The sequence below is a fragment of the Martes martes genome (genome assembly GCF_963455335.1).
Source record: "Martes martes genome assembly, chromosome: 1".
Taxonomy (NCBI): Eukaryota; Metazoa; Chordata; class Mammalia; order Carnivora; family Mustelidae; genus Martes; species Martes martes.
Genome location: NC_137888.1, coordinates 54,303,024 through 54,323,884, shown reverse-complemented (window position 1 = coordinate 54,323,884; position 20,861 = coordinate 54,303,024). Strand labels below are relative to the sequence as shown.

The 20,861-nt window shown below is 38.0% G+C and overlaps 1 protein-coding gene across 5 annotated transcripts in view; it reads right to left on the bottom strand.

Moving 5' to 3' along the window:
• The window catches only part of BBX (BBX high mobility group box domain containing), a 275,536-nt gene that overhangs the window by 14,955 nt on the left and 239,720 nt on the right, over positions 1 to 20,861 (bottom strand). For 2 of the 5 annotated variants that reach the window (XM_080823289.1, XM_080823290.1), the window contains 5 exons: positions 19,309 to 20,317; positions 18,204 to 18,342; positions 15,019 to 15,167; positions 3,168 to 3,257; positions 1,750 to 1,809 (listed from right to left, as the gene is read on the bottom strand). In XM_080823289.1, the coding sequence (XP_080679415.1) occupies positions 1,750 to 1,809; positions 3,168 to 3,257; positions 15,019 to 15,167; positions 18,204 to 18,342; positions 19,309 to 20,317 (1,447 nt within the window). The remainder of the gene's footprint in view (positions 1 to 1,749; positions 1,810 to 3,167; positions 3,258 to 15,018; positions 15,168 to 18,203; positions 18,343 to 19,308; positions 20,318 to 20,861) is intronic. The other 3 variants (XM_080823292.1, XM_080823291.1, XM_080823293.1) reach the window with 2 other exon arrangements.

The window sequence follows — 20,861 nt, the reverse complement described above, 5'->3', positions numbered from 1 at the left end:
CTACCCCCCTCAGCAGTCACCCCACCCCTAAACACACGCATCATACACACACTTAGTACACAAGTGGAGAGTGAACCTGGAGAGATTAAACACAATTCATGTCACTGAGAACTGCTCCTTAGCGGCAGATTGGAGACTGACACCCACGCCTCCTAATTCCAACCTTACTCATTCTTTCTGCCTCTCTGCACATGCTATGATACCACGTTCTGCACGACACGGGGTTACCGTTTAAAAAACAAAACATTTAGAACAGCATCACTTCAAGTAAGGAGTAAGATAGTCTAAGAGCCTCTTTGATTCCTCTGATTGTTCATCACTGCCTTGCATGTATCAAGTTTGTGCAGAATACATCTTTAAAATTCACAAGAGCTAATACATATATACTGCATTTTGGATTTTAGTATTTAATGCTGAGAGCAGCACAACAATTCCTATTTGGCTTTGCAGCTAAGAGCAGAAACAGTCCTCTGGAGAGGTTGTGCATGTGAAGTAGCAGGCCAGACAACAGATACACTCTACATTTTTTTTATAAAAGTGCAGTGACATAAAAGCAGACATCTGGCTCGTGTGGACTGTGACTACCAAATAAAAACAATTTCATATTTGCTATAAGCTCAAGTTTGAATATTTTTTTGAGAAATACCTTTTAACACATGAAGATTTTTGATAAATGACTGAGGCCAAATGTGCATCTGAAATTTTTTTCTCCCTTTCAGGAAAGGAACGAGAGTTTATCTGGGAGTCAAAAGACATGGTCTTCTTAAGTTCCCCTTTCTGGTTGTAAGTAAATTAAAGGGACTGGACTCGATCTTTAAGATTGCTTCTCGTTTTCAAATGAAGCGACTCCTAATTAAGGACTATAAAAATGTTCAGCTTGGGGCACCTGGGTGGCTCAGTCGGTTAAGCGTCTGACTCTTGGCTTTGGTTCCAGTCATGATCTCCCAGTTTTGGGATCAAGGCCCATGTGGGGCCCCAAGCTCAGTGCAGAATCTGCTTCAGATTCTCTTTCCCTCTCCCTCTGTCCCTCCCAGCTCACATGCAGACACGCAGTCTCTAAAATAAATACAAAAAATCTTAAAAAAAAAAAAAAAAGTTGAGCTCCTTAAAAATAGCAACAATGAAAAAAAGAATCAACTGTATAAGAGGAGGACAGCCCCTTAACTGTCACAGAAATGAGTACTCTTTGGAGGGTTCAATATTTAACAAAAATTAGGTAGACATCACAACTAAATAGGGCTGTGGGAAATTCTGAAGTAGAATCTGCACTTTGGAACCTGTAACGTTATGCTAGTCAACATGGAACTTCTCCTTGGTTATCCATAAGCCTCTGGAGCATTCCACCTGAACATATTTAGAGGTACTGGGAGGTGTGCTGGGGCGAAGTTCAGGATGGGAACACTGCTGGCATGCCCAAGCCCAGCCAACTAGGAAAGCTCCATGCTGGCTCCACTCTACCCATAAACATCTGCCTGCAACACTGATTATTTTTAGTTATGGAAAACTTTAATTTCTGGTTAATGGGTTTCAAAGGTTATAAGCACCCCTTTGATAAATTAAGCTCCATATGACACACTGCCTGACCCTCAGCAGGGTCAAAAAATCTGACAGTTTTGATTTGAAAATTTAAAACAACCAAATTACGAGCCCTCAAGTATTGGGCTCTTGGGTGAGCCTATATATATTACGCCTTTTAAAACCTTTCCAACACAGACTACCTAGAATGGTAGAGAATACTGCTGTGTTTACCTTCTGTAGGGTGAATGGCATCCAAGAAGAGTTGCTTGTTTGACCATTTATCCCCACTTCCTAAAAACAATGACAGAGAAAGAAAGTGAAACTCCACTCCTAGGACAGACACACAACACTAAAAAGAAGACAATACACAAAACAGCTTAAATATGAAACTTTATCACATAAAAGAAGCGGAGTTTTATTTTAACTAATTCTCAAAATGGCATTTGCCAACTAAAATAATCAGACGATACAGGAAATGGATTGAAAATAAACAAATCTGCCTTCTATGAAATACATTGCTGGATAATTTCTCGGACTTTAATCAAGACAAATGAAGGTCAATTATAAGGAAATGATAAAAGCTGACATTTTACCTAAAGAGGGAGGTTTCTCTACTGGAAGCAGAGAAAAAAATATTAACATAAAAAACAAAACTAAGAGGCTGGAGCGGAGGTGAAAATAAAACCCAAATTAAGTAAAAGGTTACGTACAGGAACACGTAGGCACATATGTCTACACACGGAAGACAGGTGCATTTAAAGCCTCATTCCAGAAACACAAAAGGCTTCACATCTGGCCATGCAAGGAGGATGCGAATGGGCCTCAGATGAGTAGGCTCACAGTAGTCACGACAGGAACATGCAGGGCGATGCTAAAGAAAGCCTAACTTCTGGGACATGTGGCTGGACTGAACCAGATGGGGAGGTTTATCTTTTAGGTGGAGTAAGAATAGGAGTCCTGAACTATGAGAAGAAGGAAATCTTCAGATGAGCCCTGAAGAGGTTCAAGGGCCCATCAAAATCGTAACAATAAGACAGATGCTCAGAGTGAAGAGACGGTGGAGGGCAATGCATCTCTAGTGCCCTCTGGAAAGAAGTTATGTGACTGAAGGGGGTGGGAAGAGTTGGGCAAACGCAGTATCGTAGACCGGGGGAAAAAAACAGACGGGTTACAGCTGCGGAGTGGAGTCCTCCCAGACAAGAATCCTCAAGGGTCAGAGAAACTACAGAAATGGTGGCACTCTCATATGAATAGGTTTCAGGAGGTAGGAAAACGTGGTTCTGGTCTGAAGGCTGCCAAACATGAGAGAAACGAGAATAGTCCAAGGAAATAAGTGGATAAGAGCTCAAGAAGACTAAGTTACAAAATGCACCAAATATGGATGAAAACAAAGCAATTTTAGGATTCATATGGAACGCTGAAAATAGAGACATTATGGGATTTGAGTAGGAATCCAAGTGAAGGAGATCTCTCTTTGCAATTAGCTGTGGAGTCTAGAGATCGTGAATACGCCTGCATTAGGAGCTGATGACACTGAAGCAAGCCAAGGGGAGGAAAAGGCAAAGGCGGTGCACAGAAGCGTTACTCAAAGATGGATTCACAATGGAGGTGGCCAAGAAACCTTGATGGAGGATGGAAGGCACCAATACCTTTTTCCGGAACATTAGGCTTCTCCTTTTTGTGCTTATATTTGCTGACAATTTTGTGGAATAAGTTCTTTTTCTGAGACTGGAAAGGACCTACAGACAATATTAATATAAATATATTTTAAATTGACAATGTTTCATAAAACAATACTGTGTGTTCCTAAACAATTACACCCTCCTCCCCCCTGTGGTACAAGCAAACGGAGTCACAAGAAATGTCATCTTGCGTATCTTTACTCCTCTAACTAGTGCTCAGCACCCTTCCTTGGGATTATTTAAAAGACAGTGAAATTTTCCTTAGGAATGTATTGGGCAGAAGCCCCCATTAGGGCTGGGACTTCCTAAGCAGAAACTGCAAATTTAGTGACCAGAGACAGACCACTGACCCATCACTGCAGAGTAGTTATAGTTTTTAACAAAGACACAATTTTACTTTATTTTAGATACTTTAGTATGGTGAAGGAAAGGATGGCGGGGCATTTTTTCTCTTCCAAGAAAATGGTTTTCATAATAAGAACAGCACTTTCAGGACAATAATTGGCCTGATAGAATCGGATAGCTTTCTGGCCTTTTCTGAGGTCATTCTGGGAAGAAAACATGCTTTAAAAATAGAAAAATATTTGCCCCAAAAATCGGGGTGGGAGGGGAGAGAAGTCTCAGATTGTATCTTTGTGTCCTCAGATAAAGAAAACAGAACTAAGATTTGTCAGTCACCCAGTCAGAAATGCCAACAGCAGCACTGACCTCCCCAAAGCGGTTTCTTTCTATACTGTGCTGATATATTCCTGTGGGAAACGGACTCAAATCATTTTATGTTAACTTGTGTTAGCTCATCTGTTAATGGGGATAATGAAAGTGCCTAAATCAAAGAGTTGATGTGAGGATTTATAAGCTGCCCCTGCCCACCTGGCAGCATCCACACCCACGTGCCCTGTCCTCTTGCCAAAGGCAAACGACTTCTGCCTGAAGTAGACAACTCACTGGCTCTGATGTTCACCTATATCTGCAACTGTCACCAGTTTTAGAATATTTCCATCACCTCAGAAATAAATCCCATATCCTTTAGCTATCACCCTTCCCTATCATTCCCTCTATCCCTGAGCAATCACTAATCTACTTTGTCTCTACACATCTGCCCATTCTGGAAATCTCATATAAATGCATCATCTAATACAGTCTTTGCTTTCTGTATTCTTTGACGTGCTATGATGTTTGCAAGGCTCATCCATGTTGTAGCATGTATCAGCATATCACTCTTTTTTAAAGGCTGAATAGTATTCCACTGTATAGATACACATTTTGTTTATTCACTCACCGGCTCATAGAAATGTTGGTTGTTTCCACCTTTCAGCTATTATGAATAATCCTGTTATGATTACTCATATATAAGCTTTTTGTGTGGACATGCATGTTCATTTTTTGGGACACATACCGAGCAGTGGAACTTGCTAGGTCATATGGTAACTCCATATTTATAAACCTTTGGAGGAACCGCCAGACTATTTAACATCCTCATCAATACTATGACCTGTCTTTGATTATGACCTTCAGAAGGATGTATTTCTCTCATTATAGTTTTGATTTGCATTTTCCTAGTGACTAATGATGCTAAGCATCTTTTCATGGGCCCACTGGCCATTTGTATACTTCCTTTAGAGAAACATCGATTTTGATAATTTGTCCATTTTTTTTTTAAAGAAACAAAACTTATTTTATTTTTCCATATTAATATTATAGGATCAATCCAGGTTTTTACCTTTTTTTTTTTTAGATGATTAGAAGAGCATTTTATTTTTTTATTTTTTTTTATTTTTTTTTTAATTTTCCATTTTTTAAACCAAGCTTTCTTCTTACTGAGTTTTAAGAGTTCTTTATATATTCTAGTTAGAAGTCCTTTATCAGATATGTAGTTTGCAAATATTTCCTCCCAATCTGTGGATTGTCTCTTCACTTTATTAGTGTCATATGAAGCACAAAGTTTTAAATTTTGTAACAGTCCAATTTATTTACTTTGTATTCTGGTGTCACATCAAAGGCTCCATTGCCAAATCGGAGGTCACTAAGATCTGACCCCTATGTTTTCTTCAAGAAGTTTTACAGCTTTAGCTTTTACACTGAGGTCTGTGTTCCATTTCAAGTTATTTTTGGTATATTTCCTGAGGCAAATAAGAGTCCAAATTCATTCTTTTGCATGTTATTATCCAGTTGTCTCAGCACCATTCTGAAAAGACTAATCTTTTTCCCACTGAATAGTCTTACCTTCCTTCTTGAAAATCCGTTAGCCAATGATATATAGGTCTGCTTCTAGGCCTCAATTCTATTCCATTAACCTATATAACTACATTAGTACCATACTGCCTTGCCTCCTGGTTTTTGTAGCTAGTTTTAAAACTGAAAAAGTTATTTTGGCCATTCCAAATCTCTCACATATCCAAATTTTAGAATCTCTTAGTATTGGGGCACCAGGGTGCCTCAGTCATTTAGCACCTGCCTTCAGCTCAGGTCATGGTCCCATGGTCCTGGAATTGAGCCCCATACTGGGTTCCCTGCTCAAGGGGAAGCCTGCTTCTCCCTCTCCCATCCCTCCTGTTTGTGTTACTTCTCTCACAATATCTCACTCTGCCAAAAAAATAAATAAAATCTTAACAAAAAATAGACTCTCTTAGGATCTATAAAAGAAGCTGAAATTCTAATAGGGATTGGGTTCAATCTGAAGGAGTGTTTCCATCTTAACAATATTAAGTCCTATAATCCATGAACATGGGATGTTTTTCCATTTATTTTGATTGTCTTTCTTTCAACAATACATTGCAGTTTTCAATGTGTTGCACATCTTTTGTTAAATTTATTCCTATGTTTTATTCTTTTTGATGTTAAAAATGGAATTGTTTTCCTAATTTCATTTTCAGATTGTTCATTGAAACTGTACAGAAATACAACTGATTTTTTTTTTAAATTAAATTCTAGTTAGTTGACATACTGTTCAATATTGGTTTCAGGAGTAGAATTCAGTGATTCTCATTTACATATAACACCCAGTGCTAATCATAACAAGTGCCCTCCTTAATACCCACCATTCATCTATCTCATCCCCCCATTCCTCCATTCCACCCTGTTTCTTCTCTATAATTAAGAATCTCTCGGGGTACCTGGGTGGCTCAGTGGGTTAGGGCCTCTGCCTTCGGCTCGGGTCATGGTCCCGGGGTCCTGGGATCGAGCCCCACATTGGGCTCCCTGCTTAGGAGCCTGCTTCCCCCTCTCTCTCTCTGCCTCCCTCTCTGCCTACTTGTGATCTTTCTCTGTTAAATAAATAAATAAAATCTTAAAAAAAAAAAAAACAAAACTCTCATGATTTGTTTCCCTCTCTTTTTTCCCCCAGCCCTAAATGTTCATCCATTTTGTTTTTTAAATTCCACATGAGTGGAATCATATGGTATTTGTCTTTCTCTGATTAACTTATTTCACAAAGCACAATACACTCTAGTTCCATCCACATCATTCCCAATAGCAAGATTTCATTCTTTTTGATGGATATCTTCTTTATCCATTCATCAGTTAATGGGCATCTGGGCTCTTTCCATGGTTTGGCTATTGCTGATAATAATGCTGCTATAAACACTGGGGTGCATGTATTCCTCTGAATGTGCAATTTTTTTATCCTTTGGGTAAACAGTTAGTAGTTCAATTGCTGGATCATAGGGTATTTCTATTTTTAGCTTTTTGAGGAATGACCATACTGTCCTCCAGAGTGGATGTACCAGTTTGCATTCCCACCAACAGCACAAGAGGGTTCCCCTTTCTCTGCATTACAACTGATTTCTGTATCCTTCAAACCTGCTGAACTCATTCATTTATTAGCCATAGTAGTTTTCTGGGGGCATTGCAGGTTTTCTATATAAAATTTCATTTGTGAATAGGAATAGTTTTACCTCTTCTTTTCCACAATACACATGTCTCTTCTTTCTTTTTCTTGCCTAATTGCCCTGGCTAGAACCTCAAATACACTGTTGAACAGAAGTGCTCAGAGTGGACATCCTTATCTTTTCCCCCACCTTAGGCGGAAGCATTGTCTGTCACTATTAAATAGGATGTTATGGGATTTTTGTAGATGCTCTTTATCAGGTTGAGGAAGTTTTCTTCCACTCTGAGTTTGTTGAGTATTCTCATGAAATATGTTGGATTTTGTCAAATGCTTTTTTTCTACAGCTATTAAGATGATCACATGGGTTTTCTGTTGTTGTTTTACTGATATAGTATATTACACTTATTTTTGAATATTAAGCCAACCTTGTATTCTGGGAGTAAAATCCTGCTTGGTAACGGTATACAATTCTTATTATATATTGCTGGCCTTAGTTTGCTACTATTTTGATAAGGAATTTTATGTTCCTATTTTTAAGAGCTATGATCTGTAGTTTTTCTTGTGATATCTTTGTCTAGTTTTGACATTTGGGTCATAATTGGCCTTATAGAATGAATAAGGAAATAGTTCCTCTTCTAATTTTTGCATGAGTTTGTGAAAAATTGATTTTAATTCTTCTTTAAATGTCTGATAGTTTAGCAGTGAAGCCTGGGCCTGGTTCCCCCCCTCCCTTGGTACTTTTGTGATTACTAAATTCAATCTCTGTAGTAGTTATTGTTCTATTCAGACTGTCTATTTCTTCTAAATATCAGTTATCAGGTAGTTTGTGCTTTTCAGGAATAGTCCATTTCACATAGGTTATCTAATTAATTGATATATAACTGTTCGTGGTATTCCTGTATTAATCTGTTTCATTTCTGTAAGTCAGCAGTAATGTCCCCTATTAGACTTTTTATTGAAGTAACTTTAGTCTTTTCTCCTTTTTAATGGTCTAGCTAAACACTTCTCCAATTTGTTGTTCTTTTCAAAGAACCAGCTTTTGGTTTTACTGACTCTTTATTGATTTTCTATTCTTTTTTTTAATTTTATTAATTTCCTCTCTAATCTTTATCATTTCCTTTATTTCCTTTGTGTTTCAGTTGCTCTTTTTCTTACAATGTTTAATGTAGGTCAGATTATTGATTTGAGATGTTTTTTCTTTCTTGACATATACATTTATAGCTATAAACTCTGTTCTAAGCACTGTCTTAGTTGTATCCCATAAATTTTGGCATGTTGTATTTTCATTTTTATTCATCTCAAAAGTATTTTCTGATTTCCTTATTAATTTCTTCTTTCTTTTTATTAATTTTTCTTCTTTGACTTATTGGTTACTGAGTATATGTGCTGCCAAAGTGACTTATTAGCTATTTGGAGTATATTGCTTAATCGCCACATATTTGTGAGTTTCCCAAACATTTTCCTGTTGTTGATTTTTAATTTCATTCCACTGTGATCAGAAAATACCATGTGAATTACTCCAATCCTTTCAAATATATTGGTTTGTTTTATGGCCTAGTGGATAGTATATTCTAGAGACTATTCCAATGTGCACTTGAGAAGAATGCATATTCTACTATTGATGGATGTTTTATATAGAGACAAGGCTTGGAGATAGTGCAGGTTTGGTTCCAAACCATCGCAATAAAGCAAATGTCCCAATAAAATGAGTCAAATGAATGTTCTGGTGTCCCACTGCATATAAAAGTTATGTTTACAATATATCATAGTCTATTAAGCATTCAACAGCATTAGGCCTACAAAAAAATGTACATACTTTAATGAAAAGAGACTTTATTGCTAAAAAGGCTACCCATGGGATACCTGGATGGTTCAGTTGGTTAAGCATCCAACTCTTAATTTCGGCTCAGGGTCATGATCTCAGGACCATGACCTGCATCGGGTTCCACACTCATTACAGAATCTGCTTGAGATTCTCTCTCTCCCTCTGGCCCTCCCCCTGCTCTCCCTCTGTCTCTCTAAATAATAAAAATAAAATCTTTTAAAAATGCTAACCATTACTTGAGTTGAAATCCCTGATCACAGATCACCGAAGTATGACACAGAGATGCCAAGTGAGTAAATGTTGGCATGCCCATAGACTTGCCTAACACAGCACTGGCACAGACCTTCAATTTGTAAAACAACACTGTATCTAATAAAATGAAGTATACACGTATATTTGTCAGGTCTAGTTAATGCAGAGTGTTCAAATCTTCTCTTTCCTTGTTGATTTTTTGCCTAGTTCCATCAAACCTATTCTTTTTTCCATAGTAATTCTCACCTAACACATTACATGCTTTGCACACTGTGTAGGCTGGCTCCCCCGCCATAATGTAACCACCATGGCAGCAGGGTTCTTTGTTTTCATTCACAAATATATTCTACACGCTGGAATGGTGTTAAGCAGATGACTGGTCCTGAATAGTATTTGCTGCATGAACAAACAAAGTTCTTAAACCACTGGTTGGCACAAAGTAAGAGCTCAAGAAATTACCTCCGTCGCTATTATTACCAATAACAGTGAGTTGTGTAAGTGTTTTCTGATGACCACACCAAGCCACTCTTTTAAATAACCAAAAGCAAATACTTCTGGATTAGCTGATGGTGGTTTGAAACAGAGATACAAAATGCCTTGTTGACTTTTTTTGGGGGGTGAGGAGGAGTGAGCAACAAGGGAAAGAAAATAAACAAATACAAAAATATACAGTATGTGTACATGCTACATTAATATTATAGGTATTCTCTATAATCCATTTGCAATCACTACCTCCTATGTATTTTATACAACCCAGGAAATCCAGGGCAGGTGCACCTGAATGATACACAGGCAATCACAGGAAAGAAAAGTGGGAGAATGCAGAAAAACAATTCTGAGACCTCTTAGGACCATAAGGATGGACGAAATAGGTTAGAGAGAAGCAAAGGATACATATTTTCAGACCCAACCATACTCAGCAAAATCTGAAAAGTACAATTTAAGGACAAAGCTAAAGATAGAGGTTGTCAATTTTAACATGAGAAAAGAACATCCAGAGTGATTTAGTACATAGAGAATCTTCCATAGACTTTTATTTTTAAACTTCCTTGCTCCTAGTCATCCCCTAAACTATAGCTATAAAACAAAACTTCAGATTAAAAAGAAAGTGACAAACTTGAAGGAGTAATAGACAAGATATAATTACAGTCACTGAGAAGCAGCAATTTCAGAGTCAAGAAATGAATGATCTGACTTCTGCTCACCACTATGGTACATATGTGCGGTATTTTGTCTGAAGGAACATAAAGTCAAAATTTATAATAAATAGCACATACGAGGAAATTCGCTACCATTTTTTCCTTAGTTAATTATTTAACACAGAAACGTACACACAGGGAAAAGAAAACAGGAAGTGAAAAGCAGAGAAGAGTTTCAGAAGGAAGCAAAAAATTGCAATGGAGGATGCCTGGCTGGCTCAGTCAGTAGGGCACGCCACTCCTGATCCTGGGGTTGTGAGTTCCAGCCCCATGTCGTGGGTAGAGATTATCTTTAAAAAAATGCAATAGTCTTTCACTGAACTACTAAGCCAAGTTCTGATCCTATCTCTTTCCCTCATCTCCCTACCAAATTTCTTGAAAGAGTGTTTGAATCAGCTTCTACTTCTTTATGACAAAAATCACTTGTTGCTGGCATGGAAACCAGCTTAGGAGTGGCTCTATTTTGGGGCTGGATGGCCTATATTGTGATGCTATCCATCTTCTTTGCACCTAACTTCACAGCTGGGGAGGAAATTGAAAAGCCCAATCTGAGCAGATAAGAGGACTGCCATGGAGACATTAACAATAACCCTTCTAAAACATTGACATTATTCAGAGTTTGCTAAAAAATGGACATTTTAGGGTAAGGAGCTGTAGTGACACAAGAACCACTTCGGTATTAGCCTGGTGTGGTAATTTTTCAAGGTCTGCAGTTAAGGTGAATTAAGTGAACCTCGTTGTAGGGAACAAAGGTTATGCGTGACTTGAATGGTGGTGGCTTACACCCAGGTTCTATGGTTTCATGTTTCTAAGCTATAAAAAGAGCAAAAGTTTCATTCTAAAACTAGGCTGTCATTTTTGTAATAGACACATAAATAATAAATAACCAATGAAGCAATAAATTCCTTTGTCATAATTTATGGCAAAGTGCTCCCAGCTGCTGGGCATGTGGATCTGCTGAGTTAAGTAAGTCTGAGTAAACCCAGTCACAATCAAGTTGGAATTCAGTGAGGGGCAGGAACTACCTCACTGGGCTGGACAAGAATGCCTTGTTCAGGAGCTCAGGATTGTATTTGGTGGTCTGCCTTTTACATCCACAAATGTGCTGTTACCACATTCCTGAAAATGCTTGGTGTTGATGAAGATGCTCAAACAGTTAAAAAGGGCAAAACAGAGAGTTCTTCCTAAAATGGAAGCTATAACTTCCTGATACAAAGAGCCGGTCCGGCTGACATCAGCTCTCGGTCCTCAGTTTGGCTCAACCCCAAACAGGGGATTCTGTCCTCAACCTTTAATTTTGTAAACCTGCTTCTTTTATTACCACTGTTGATTTTTTTTAAAAATCTCAAATCCATAATCATTGCGAATTCCAGTCTTAAAATATAATCATGGACTGGAAGAAAAATGAGGACCGACAGCATGTTTGATAACATGCTAAGGAACAATGTGAGAAGACTGAAGAGATACAGAAGGAGAAATGAAGTCAAGGGTCAAGCTGGGACAAAATTTAAACACTCTAAGTTAAACTCAATTAACTTTTTCTCCATGACCCTACTTTGTCTGAAAATTACTATGCTGTAGAGCACTCTGACTTCTGATACTTTTCTAAAAAGTGCTTCATACATTAACAATATACTTAAAATAATGTGTCAAAACCTATCTCTTAAGTTACAATGAAATTTAGACTTAGATTTTAAAGCCTTCATTTGAACATACACAAATAACTATGAGAGATAAACCAGAAAACATGGCAGCCTTGGGCTGCCTCAGCTGAACGGCACCAGAAGTTAGATGGATTACAATTTAGTAGGTAATTTCTTCTTAGAAGCAAAGGGAAATTCTTTTCCTAGGTCGTCGAGTCTGCCTCCTATACTGTAGCCTGAGCCCACTCAGAGGAAGGTGGCATTTAGTGATTTTCATCCATTTTTATTGTAGAGTTTCTGACAAGACCCTTTACACAGACGTAAGGGCAGGGCAAAGATGGTGGAGCAACAATGGACAGGAGGAGACTCCTTGGAAACAGAGATATAAACAAAGAGGCCACTGGGAAAGCAGAAGTGTAAACCTCAGCAGATACTATGTTGTTGAGATCTAGAACTCTATAAATGCATACATAACCATTTCCTCTCAACACCATTTCAGAAAAACTCTATACATTTTATATAACCTGGAGCAGCTAAAAAGAAGTTTGTAGTACAAGGCAGGGGAAAAAAACAAGTAATTGTTGAGTGATAAACACAAGAGAAACTATACACAAAATACCAAATTGTTGGAGAAGAAATGAAGTTTCCTATGGACACATGCTCTTTTGTTAATAAACTAATGATCTCATATACACAGTTTTTGCTTTGAACAATTCATTATGCAAAGGTGCAAAGAGTCTAGAGTCTAAGGAAACAATCTTCCCTATCCTCTAAAGATCAGACAATTACAGCACAGCTGGTATGATAATTTCATTAATAACCTGTAGGATAGTACACTGGTGCTGCTAATGCCAAATTACAATTAGTTACAAATACTATTTCTTTAGTTTGCTAAACAGAGAATATATTAGTTTCTGCTTTATTGTAACTGCATTTTGCTCCATGAGTCAGAATGCAGAGCAAAATCTGGTCTTGAAACACTCTTACCTATCTGATTACTGATAGACTGTAAGGTCCCAGTGCCTTGGTGGTTTGAGAAACATTAGCAGAAGAGTTAAGATGATACTCTATGAGGTATAATCCAAAGCTCCGAAAAGCTATTTCACATCTAAAGAAATACTGTTAATCTCAGCTGGGAGAGGAAAAACATATAACAGATAACTAAGACCCAAGAGAAGGTCTCATGAAAATAGATCCTAACTCAGGGTTTTATAGCTTTACAAAAATAAATCTATTGTTACATTCCCTGATAGATAATTTGGCCAACTTCAGGGCTCGAAAATGAATGTCTCAAACTACCAGGAGTGGAGGAAGAAAATACATCCTGTACATCAATCAATTAAGTTCCATTTTATTGGCTTGTCAGGTATTTATCAGCAACTTTAAATCCAAGAATTACAGGAGCTCAAGGCACCTGGCATCTCTGGGTTCATGGACTCCTTTGCCTATTCCTAGATGTCTCCAGGGCACAAAGATTGTCACACCATTTGCTAATCCATTACAGTGCTCAGCTACGTACCTGTCAACAAGGCTACTTTATTTCTTTCCTACTTATCTTGGAAGATCTCGATACAACCATATTTTATTTTCCCAGATGAGCAAACTTGGTGATGCAACAATTCTTTTTTAGTTCTTTATTCACTAGACTTGTTTTTATTGACCACAGAGGAAAAACCAAGCTAATTCTGAAATCACTTTTACATTCCTCTCTGCCTTTAATCACAAAGGGGGAATTTTCTTTAGCCATACAGACCTACCCTGAGATACAGATCTCAAAGCGACCCCCCTCAGTTATGTCAACTACAGTGTGCAAAGGGAAGTTTTAGGTCTTGAGGGAGAAAGGTTTAAGTTTCTTCAAAGAAACCATAATTTTTCCTAGACCTTATATAGTCCCTCTAAATCCATGAAATTGTGTCTGCTTATTAATATTTATCTCTGATCATTATCCACAAATGTTAGAATTTAGCAAGATTTATGCAAAGATATGTATCATATTATATCTATCCATCCATCCATCTATCTAAAATATACCAAAAAAGGGTCTGATTTGACATGAAACAGGCAACAGGCAGGCACTTTTGTAGGGTAAGTAAAAAAATCTTCCATCAAATCCTGAACGCCAACAGAAACTTGGCCACATTGAGTTCATCATCTCTCCATTCACTGTCCTTATAGGAGATGAAGAGAATGAAGTCTTTCACACCTGTATGGAAAACTAGAGGTACATTTCCCCACCAATCTTGAGACCTAAGTAAAATGAGAAGACAAGTTTCTCAATGAGAGCAGTGCCGCCATTTTGGGCAGGACAACCCTTTATCATGCTTGAATGTCCTGAGCAGGCTATCATGCTGAGAAGCCCAGCCCCCATCCCCCATATAACGGTGGTCTCACACTCTCCAAAACCCCCCTCTGTGCTACAGTGTTGCCCTTAATGAATGCTAATACCCACCCAAGTCATGCTGATAATTTTGAAAGCTTCCTTGATCTCCACAGGGAAGAATCTGATATTTTTCAAAATGAATATGCTTAAATAATATTTTTCTAAACTTAACAAAACCACTTTTAATGTACTGCTGGAGAAGGATTATTTGCTTTTGGCTTCATTTTCATTTGGTTCAGACTGTTGGTAAAGAATGGAGTGTTCTGATTAGGCACATGAAACCGTTTCACAGTCCCAGAATCGAACCTGTTACAGATACAGCGAACAGAGGAACTAGGCTCAGCCAGCAGTTTCTGCTCAAGAAAAGCTCCACATCTCCAAGTTAGAATTCTGGAGAGCAGGAAGTCAAAGACCATGTGTAACACTTTCAAAACAGCCACACCTTTCAGGGCAAATGTGAAGGCTGAGATGGCAAAGAAGAGAGGCTGAGAAGATTAGGAGGGAAAGGAGGGAGCAAGAAGCGAGGCAGGAACCATACTAAGAATCCCGGAAAGCAAGCTAAAATTCCAACTGGTTACTACATCACTGCCTCAATCTAGATCCAATTATGTATCTAGAGGGAGTTGCAGAAGCACAGAAGAGCAGAGAGATGCCAGCCTCTCAGCAGGAGGCATAGCACAGCACTCATCTAACCTTTGCTGGTTTTAGTCGGTTCTGAGGACATGTTTCCAGTCTTCTTCTTTTTCCTTGGGACAGGTATGCATTTCCGGTCAAATGTAACAGGACTATATTGAGGGAGACTGTTGAATTTTTTTTCAAATTCTTCATCCAGCTTTGCTGAGCTAATAAGAGAAAGGGGATTGCATCGATCAGCACATGACATAAATATTTAAACAGAAAATGATACAAGATAGATTTTAAGATATTCCATTTTAAAACAGGGTCCCCGAGAATTAGGGCACTGTTGATAAATTCTGTGCAAGGACAAAAACATCTGTTCAGAAATGCCTGAGAAGAGTTATCAGCAAAGCTTTCTCAGTCAATTCCCATGAAAGGTTATCTTATTGCCTTAGAAAAGCAGAAATGTAATTTAAAATATATGAATATTTTTGAAATTCTCTCCATTGGCACAAACATTTTTCATTAAGTTCAGTACAATACATATTCCATCCAGACAAGTTTCTCATTCTAAAGGTTCGTATATATGTATCTTCATTGGCAAGCTTATTGGTAATAGGGTATAGATCGGTACTTCTCTTTTTAAGAAAATATTATTGACTAGTACTTGATTAAAACATATCCAACACACAAAGAAAACAAACAAAAATTCTGAATATCAGAAACATTCCTGAGAGTGGACCAGGATGATGATAAAGCACTCAACAAGGAAAGCCAGTTTTCAACGAACACATTGGCAGAGAGGCAGGTGCACTTTAATGCAAACCATGATGACTTCAGAAATGGCACCAGCAAAGTTGGGAAATCCTTGGGCTGCTTCTGACTCTCTAAGGCCCGCACCCAACCATGGCAGCATGCCTGCTGGATCCTTGCTGAGACTTATTAACTAAGATGAAACCTAAACAGATGGAGAAGCTACAGCAGAATGGCTGTGCATCCTGGATGCAAAATGGAAGGCATTCTGGGAAGAGAGCAACCTTGAGTTAACTTAAAAGAAGCTAACGGCTCATGTGTTAGGCTGCTACACAGGGGCTGTATTTGAGTTGTGTCGCCCAGAACTGTTCTGTCTGGAGGAATATACAAGAGTTGGGCTGCAGAGACAAGACAGTCCGAAGACCATCAGAACTGTCAATGGAAAAAGGCCGTTACTCAGTTCTATCAAAGCAGGGAAGATGGTAGGTGGGAGCGACGCTCGGTCCTTAACAAAATTCTTTTCGTCCAGTTCGAAGACATTTATGCTAATGGAAAATCAGAGAGTAACCAGATACTATCAGAAAGGGATCTATAATTTTGTGAATTTCTCAGATAATCTGAAAAACCAGAAGAATATTAGGAAAATGCAAGCTAGGATTCCTAAGATCCCTTGGGGGGCTTTCTTTCCTTTTCTTTTTTCACCTAGAATAATCACCAATGTTTTACTCGGGGAGGTCTATAAGTTAGAACTGCCAGTACTCGGTGAATTTTTCTGGGCTACAAATAGCACCTTTTCTGTGATAAAAGGGGTTAACATGCTCATTTAGGAATCTCAGAGAAGACTGATAGGAACTAGATTTCTCACTGTTCATCCACTATGTTGGTGTGTTCTAAACAAAGCAGACCCAGTCTAATTCTGACAGGCCTACATAAAGGGGAGGAAACAGCAAAGACCAGAGATATACTGTTGATGAAAGCCTGCAGAAAAACCAAAGTCCCAGTTACATATATGCACCTTCCTTAGAAATTATTAAAATAAAAACAACCCCAAACCAATCTCTTTTTAGAGATAGATTTTCAAAAGATTGTTTCACTTTTCTTGTTCCCAAAGAAGACTGGCGGAAACACCTCTCTCACATGGTCAGCTATGTCTAATGGAGGCATCAGAAACCTTTCTGCTGGAGAGTCTTAAAGACTGCTTTATTCCCCCAAGACTTCATAATGTCTGCAGTGAGACCTGCTCCTCTCTGCGACTAGACCCACAGGGCACTGGTAGTTCCGGAAGGTTAAGAGCACCAGTCCTGAACTCAGAGGTCCCATTTTTAGGAAATTCTGCATTTAAAAATACCATTTGACAATAATAAATGTAAGAATTTTCATGTAACTGTTTAAACACAGTGCAGGCAAAACTAACGTGAACTATTTTGGATATTTAAAATATTAGAAAGGAAATACGTAATTATAAAAATATCACCTTAAAATAAATAATCCTGAGAATTTCACAACATGAGAAATAATTTCCACTCTCCTACTTTGTGATAACCTAGAACCTTAGCATTAATCAGATTCTAAAGCACTGTAACTTCCGAGGGGGGGGAAATTATTCCACTAACAGAAACGCAAATATTTATGAGTAAACCAAATACAATACTCCCAATGCATGGAATTTGCATAACTTTAAACACACTTATGAAAAAATATGGAAAATATAAAGATGTACTTATTTCTATTCAATGTATTCTTTTTCAAATGGGGCTAATAAGAAGTCTCGAAGGATTTTTAAAATAGTACTACTGAATATGCAGATGCTTTCCTCACCAATATAAAGCACTGAATCTCCTAACAAAATGTTTTATATTAAGAATCTTTGGAATAACATTAAAAATGAAATAATTCTTAATGATTTTATCTTGATGTATGTTATTTGCTTGAGACTGCATTTCAACACATAATTAATTATTGAATATTCTCTGTAGCAGGAGAATAGTCAATTTAACATTTTTATCTTACAGCAATAAAACATGGTTTAAACAAAAAAGGTTAGATAGAGGTAGAAACGTAATTTTATTTACCTTACATTTTTGAGCTGTCGTTTTATAAATATGGGTACATAACCTTTAGAAATATTAAATAAAATACGTGCAGTAAGCAAAATGGGCAAAATGTAAACATGCTTATAGAATATTCACTGTAAACCTCAGATGGAAAAAGTGTGTCCTGGCAAAATTAAAGGATTTACAATGTCACACCACTAATACATGGTGGGCCTCAATTCAAACTCAGGCTTACATCCAAAACCGACATACTTTATACTAGACCTAAAATGAGAATGAGTATCAGTCACACAACCACGTTATCAGCAGGAACATGTGATACACTAGATTTCTGTTCTCTTACCGTGCTCAAAGACTAGAAGTGCTGAATGAATACTCAAGAATAAGTAGTTAGTGATTTATGTTAATACTTGGGATCCAAGCAGTGTGCTGACTGTGCTCACAGGCACTTACCCAAGGAGACAATCTTCCTTTGGCTTTGTCTTCTTGAACTTCTTGCTCCCACTGGTCCCACTCTGGTTAAATGTCCAGCTTTCTTCATTCCAACACCCTTCATGGTCAGAAGAGTTTCCTTTTCCTGAGCTTCGTTTCCCTAAGGAAATTTAAGGTAAAGAATGCAGTTTGTATATTGGGATGAGGTTGCCTCGCTGACCCTTCAGGTTATCATTGGCACGATGCTATTTGTAACTGTTTCAATTTCAGAGTCCTCTAAGTGGTTCATGACAGAATACAACACGCCAAAAAGTGTACAGTCTCTGAGATCAGTTGGCCTGTCATAACTCAACAGATAGTGTGTGTACTGTGTGACTCCAGAGAGACTACTACCAGTTTTTCCATTAGAGAATCAGACTAAGGTGCAGAAGCCCTTTGCTGGTAGGCATCATTAATTCTAATTTCCCCAAGACTTTATGGGAATGATATCCCTGGAGAACTCTGTACTCCCAAGGATCTTCATTCAGGCCTTGTTAGACCCATTACTCACAGATCTCTGAGCTGGAATTTAGCTTGGCAAGAGGTAATTCCCTAGCCAGATGCTGTATTTTAAAACAGATGAATTTATTTAAAAAACACTCTGTGAAATAAAGGTGTACACATGAACTGGTTTAGTGTTTTAAAGAGCCCTTCACTTGAATTAAAGTTTTGAGTGCCTAATGGAGAGGGCTAGATAAGTTATTTGCTTTTGGAGCCTATAGGTCAACATTCTGCCAAATATACTTGCTTGATTCAGGAAATTCTTTCCATCGGTTTTAAAAACCAGACTAAGAGCTCCAAACATGCAGTGCTGATCCTTCAAAACAAGAAGCCAACCCGTATCAGTTAAAAAAAAAAAAAAAAAAGGCTTGAATTACTTTGAATACATATCGTAAGAACTACCCACAAAAAGAATATAAAATCTCCTCAATGGTGTAGGTAAAATGACAGATGTATGTGAACTATAAGCTGCAAAGAACTGCACAAACATAAAATATTGTTTTGCTACCATACCGCTTCTCAATGAGTCTGAAGGAGAAATTGGCTAGGTTTCCATAGTCTTTTCATTTTTGCAGAAGTCACTTACCTCTGTCAACATTAGCTCGCAGAGAGGTGAGCATGCCTTCAGACACCAGGGTTTTATAAAGAGCACCTTTGCAAGACCGCTCAGATTTCCGGGAGCCACAAGTCTCTATTTTTCTGTGACAGTCACTGTCCTCAGGCTTGGCCTGTCCCGATAGGCTGGCTGGTAACACCTCCTCCGTGGGGGTCAATGGTTCTGCTTTTATACCCTCTGGCACCTCACCAGAAATGTTCTTGCTGGCAGAAATACTAATAAAATCTGGAGGTCTTGACTCTTTGGTGGTGTCTGAGGATTTCTCCTTTGACATTTTCTTCTCTCTTGATTTCACTTTTTTCTTTGGTGGCTTGGCATCCAAAATGCTTCCCTTGCCACTTGAGGATGTGCGAACCTTCTTGCGAGGGGTTGCTCCAAGTTTCTCAATGCCCCAGTCTCCCTTTGCAACAGCTTCAATGGTGTAGATGACACTCTCGATGTCAGACTCTGAAGACTGCCTCTTTTTGCAGGTCTTCTTGGGTGTGGATTTATCATTTCCATGTCGATCCATTTTGCTTTTCTTCTTTTTCTTTTTTAGCTTCTCTGGTTTGTTTAATGCTGTGGGATCTTCAATGATCATAATTCCATGTGGATGGCACATGTGATCCTTTCTACTGGGAACGTCGCTTATTATGATCTTGCTACTGGCAGAATAAGAAAAATCAGGGAAGTGACTACATTGTTGATCTTCCTCTAGTTCTTCCTTTTTAATTTCTTTGGGATCTTCCATTTTTATATCCATTATATCCTCCATTCGCAGCTCCTCAAAATTTCTTAGTTCCTTAGAATCTCTCACGTTTTCCTTAGCTGATTTTTCAAATTCTGCTTCCTTCTGGACCCTGGCTTCATCTGTTCTCTCCATTTTTATTTCTCTTTGTTCCTTTCCCTTCTCCAATTCTTTAATTCTTCCACCATCTGATTCTTTTGCCTTTATTAGCTTTGAGTCCTCCATTTTAACCCCCTCTGATGCCAGACACATCTAAACGGTTCAAACAAAAATGGGAGAATAGCAAAAAAATAGCCTTATTATGCTATGCTTGAAATTAGCTTAAACTTTTTAAGTCCATCCCTCTTAAAAAATAATTGAAACAAACTTTACAATGATCAGTCCACTTCTGCCAAACTAATTTAAATGACTCAAATTAATAAAAGACTTTAGGCATTATGACATATTCATTAAACTCTAGACAAGCATATACCCAAATTCTCATTTTCCAGTTTCATCAAAGCTTTTTCTGTGAAAACACGATTTGGGAGAAGGAAGATGGGCTCCAGAGTTGGATGGAAGACTAGAGGTTGAGTCTTAGTTTTGCTACTTGCTTAGTTTGTGGTCTAGAATGAGAATGAGATGTTTCACCCTTACTCCTCTGTTGTCTTTGTTTTTTTTTTTTTAAAAAAAAAAAAAAAAAAAAAAGGATGGTAAGAGTAGTTGTCTCAGAGGATCCTATGAGGTCTGGAGAAGACAATATACTGATGGCAATTCTGACTAAAAACAATCCCCAGACTGTTCAGATGTTTGCCTT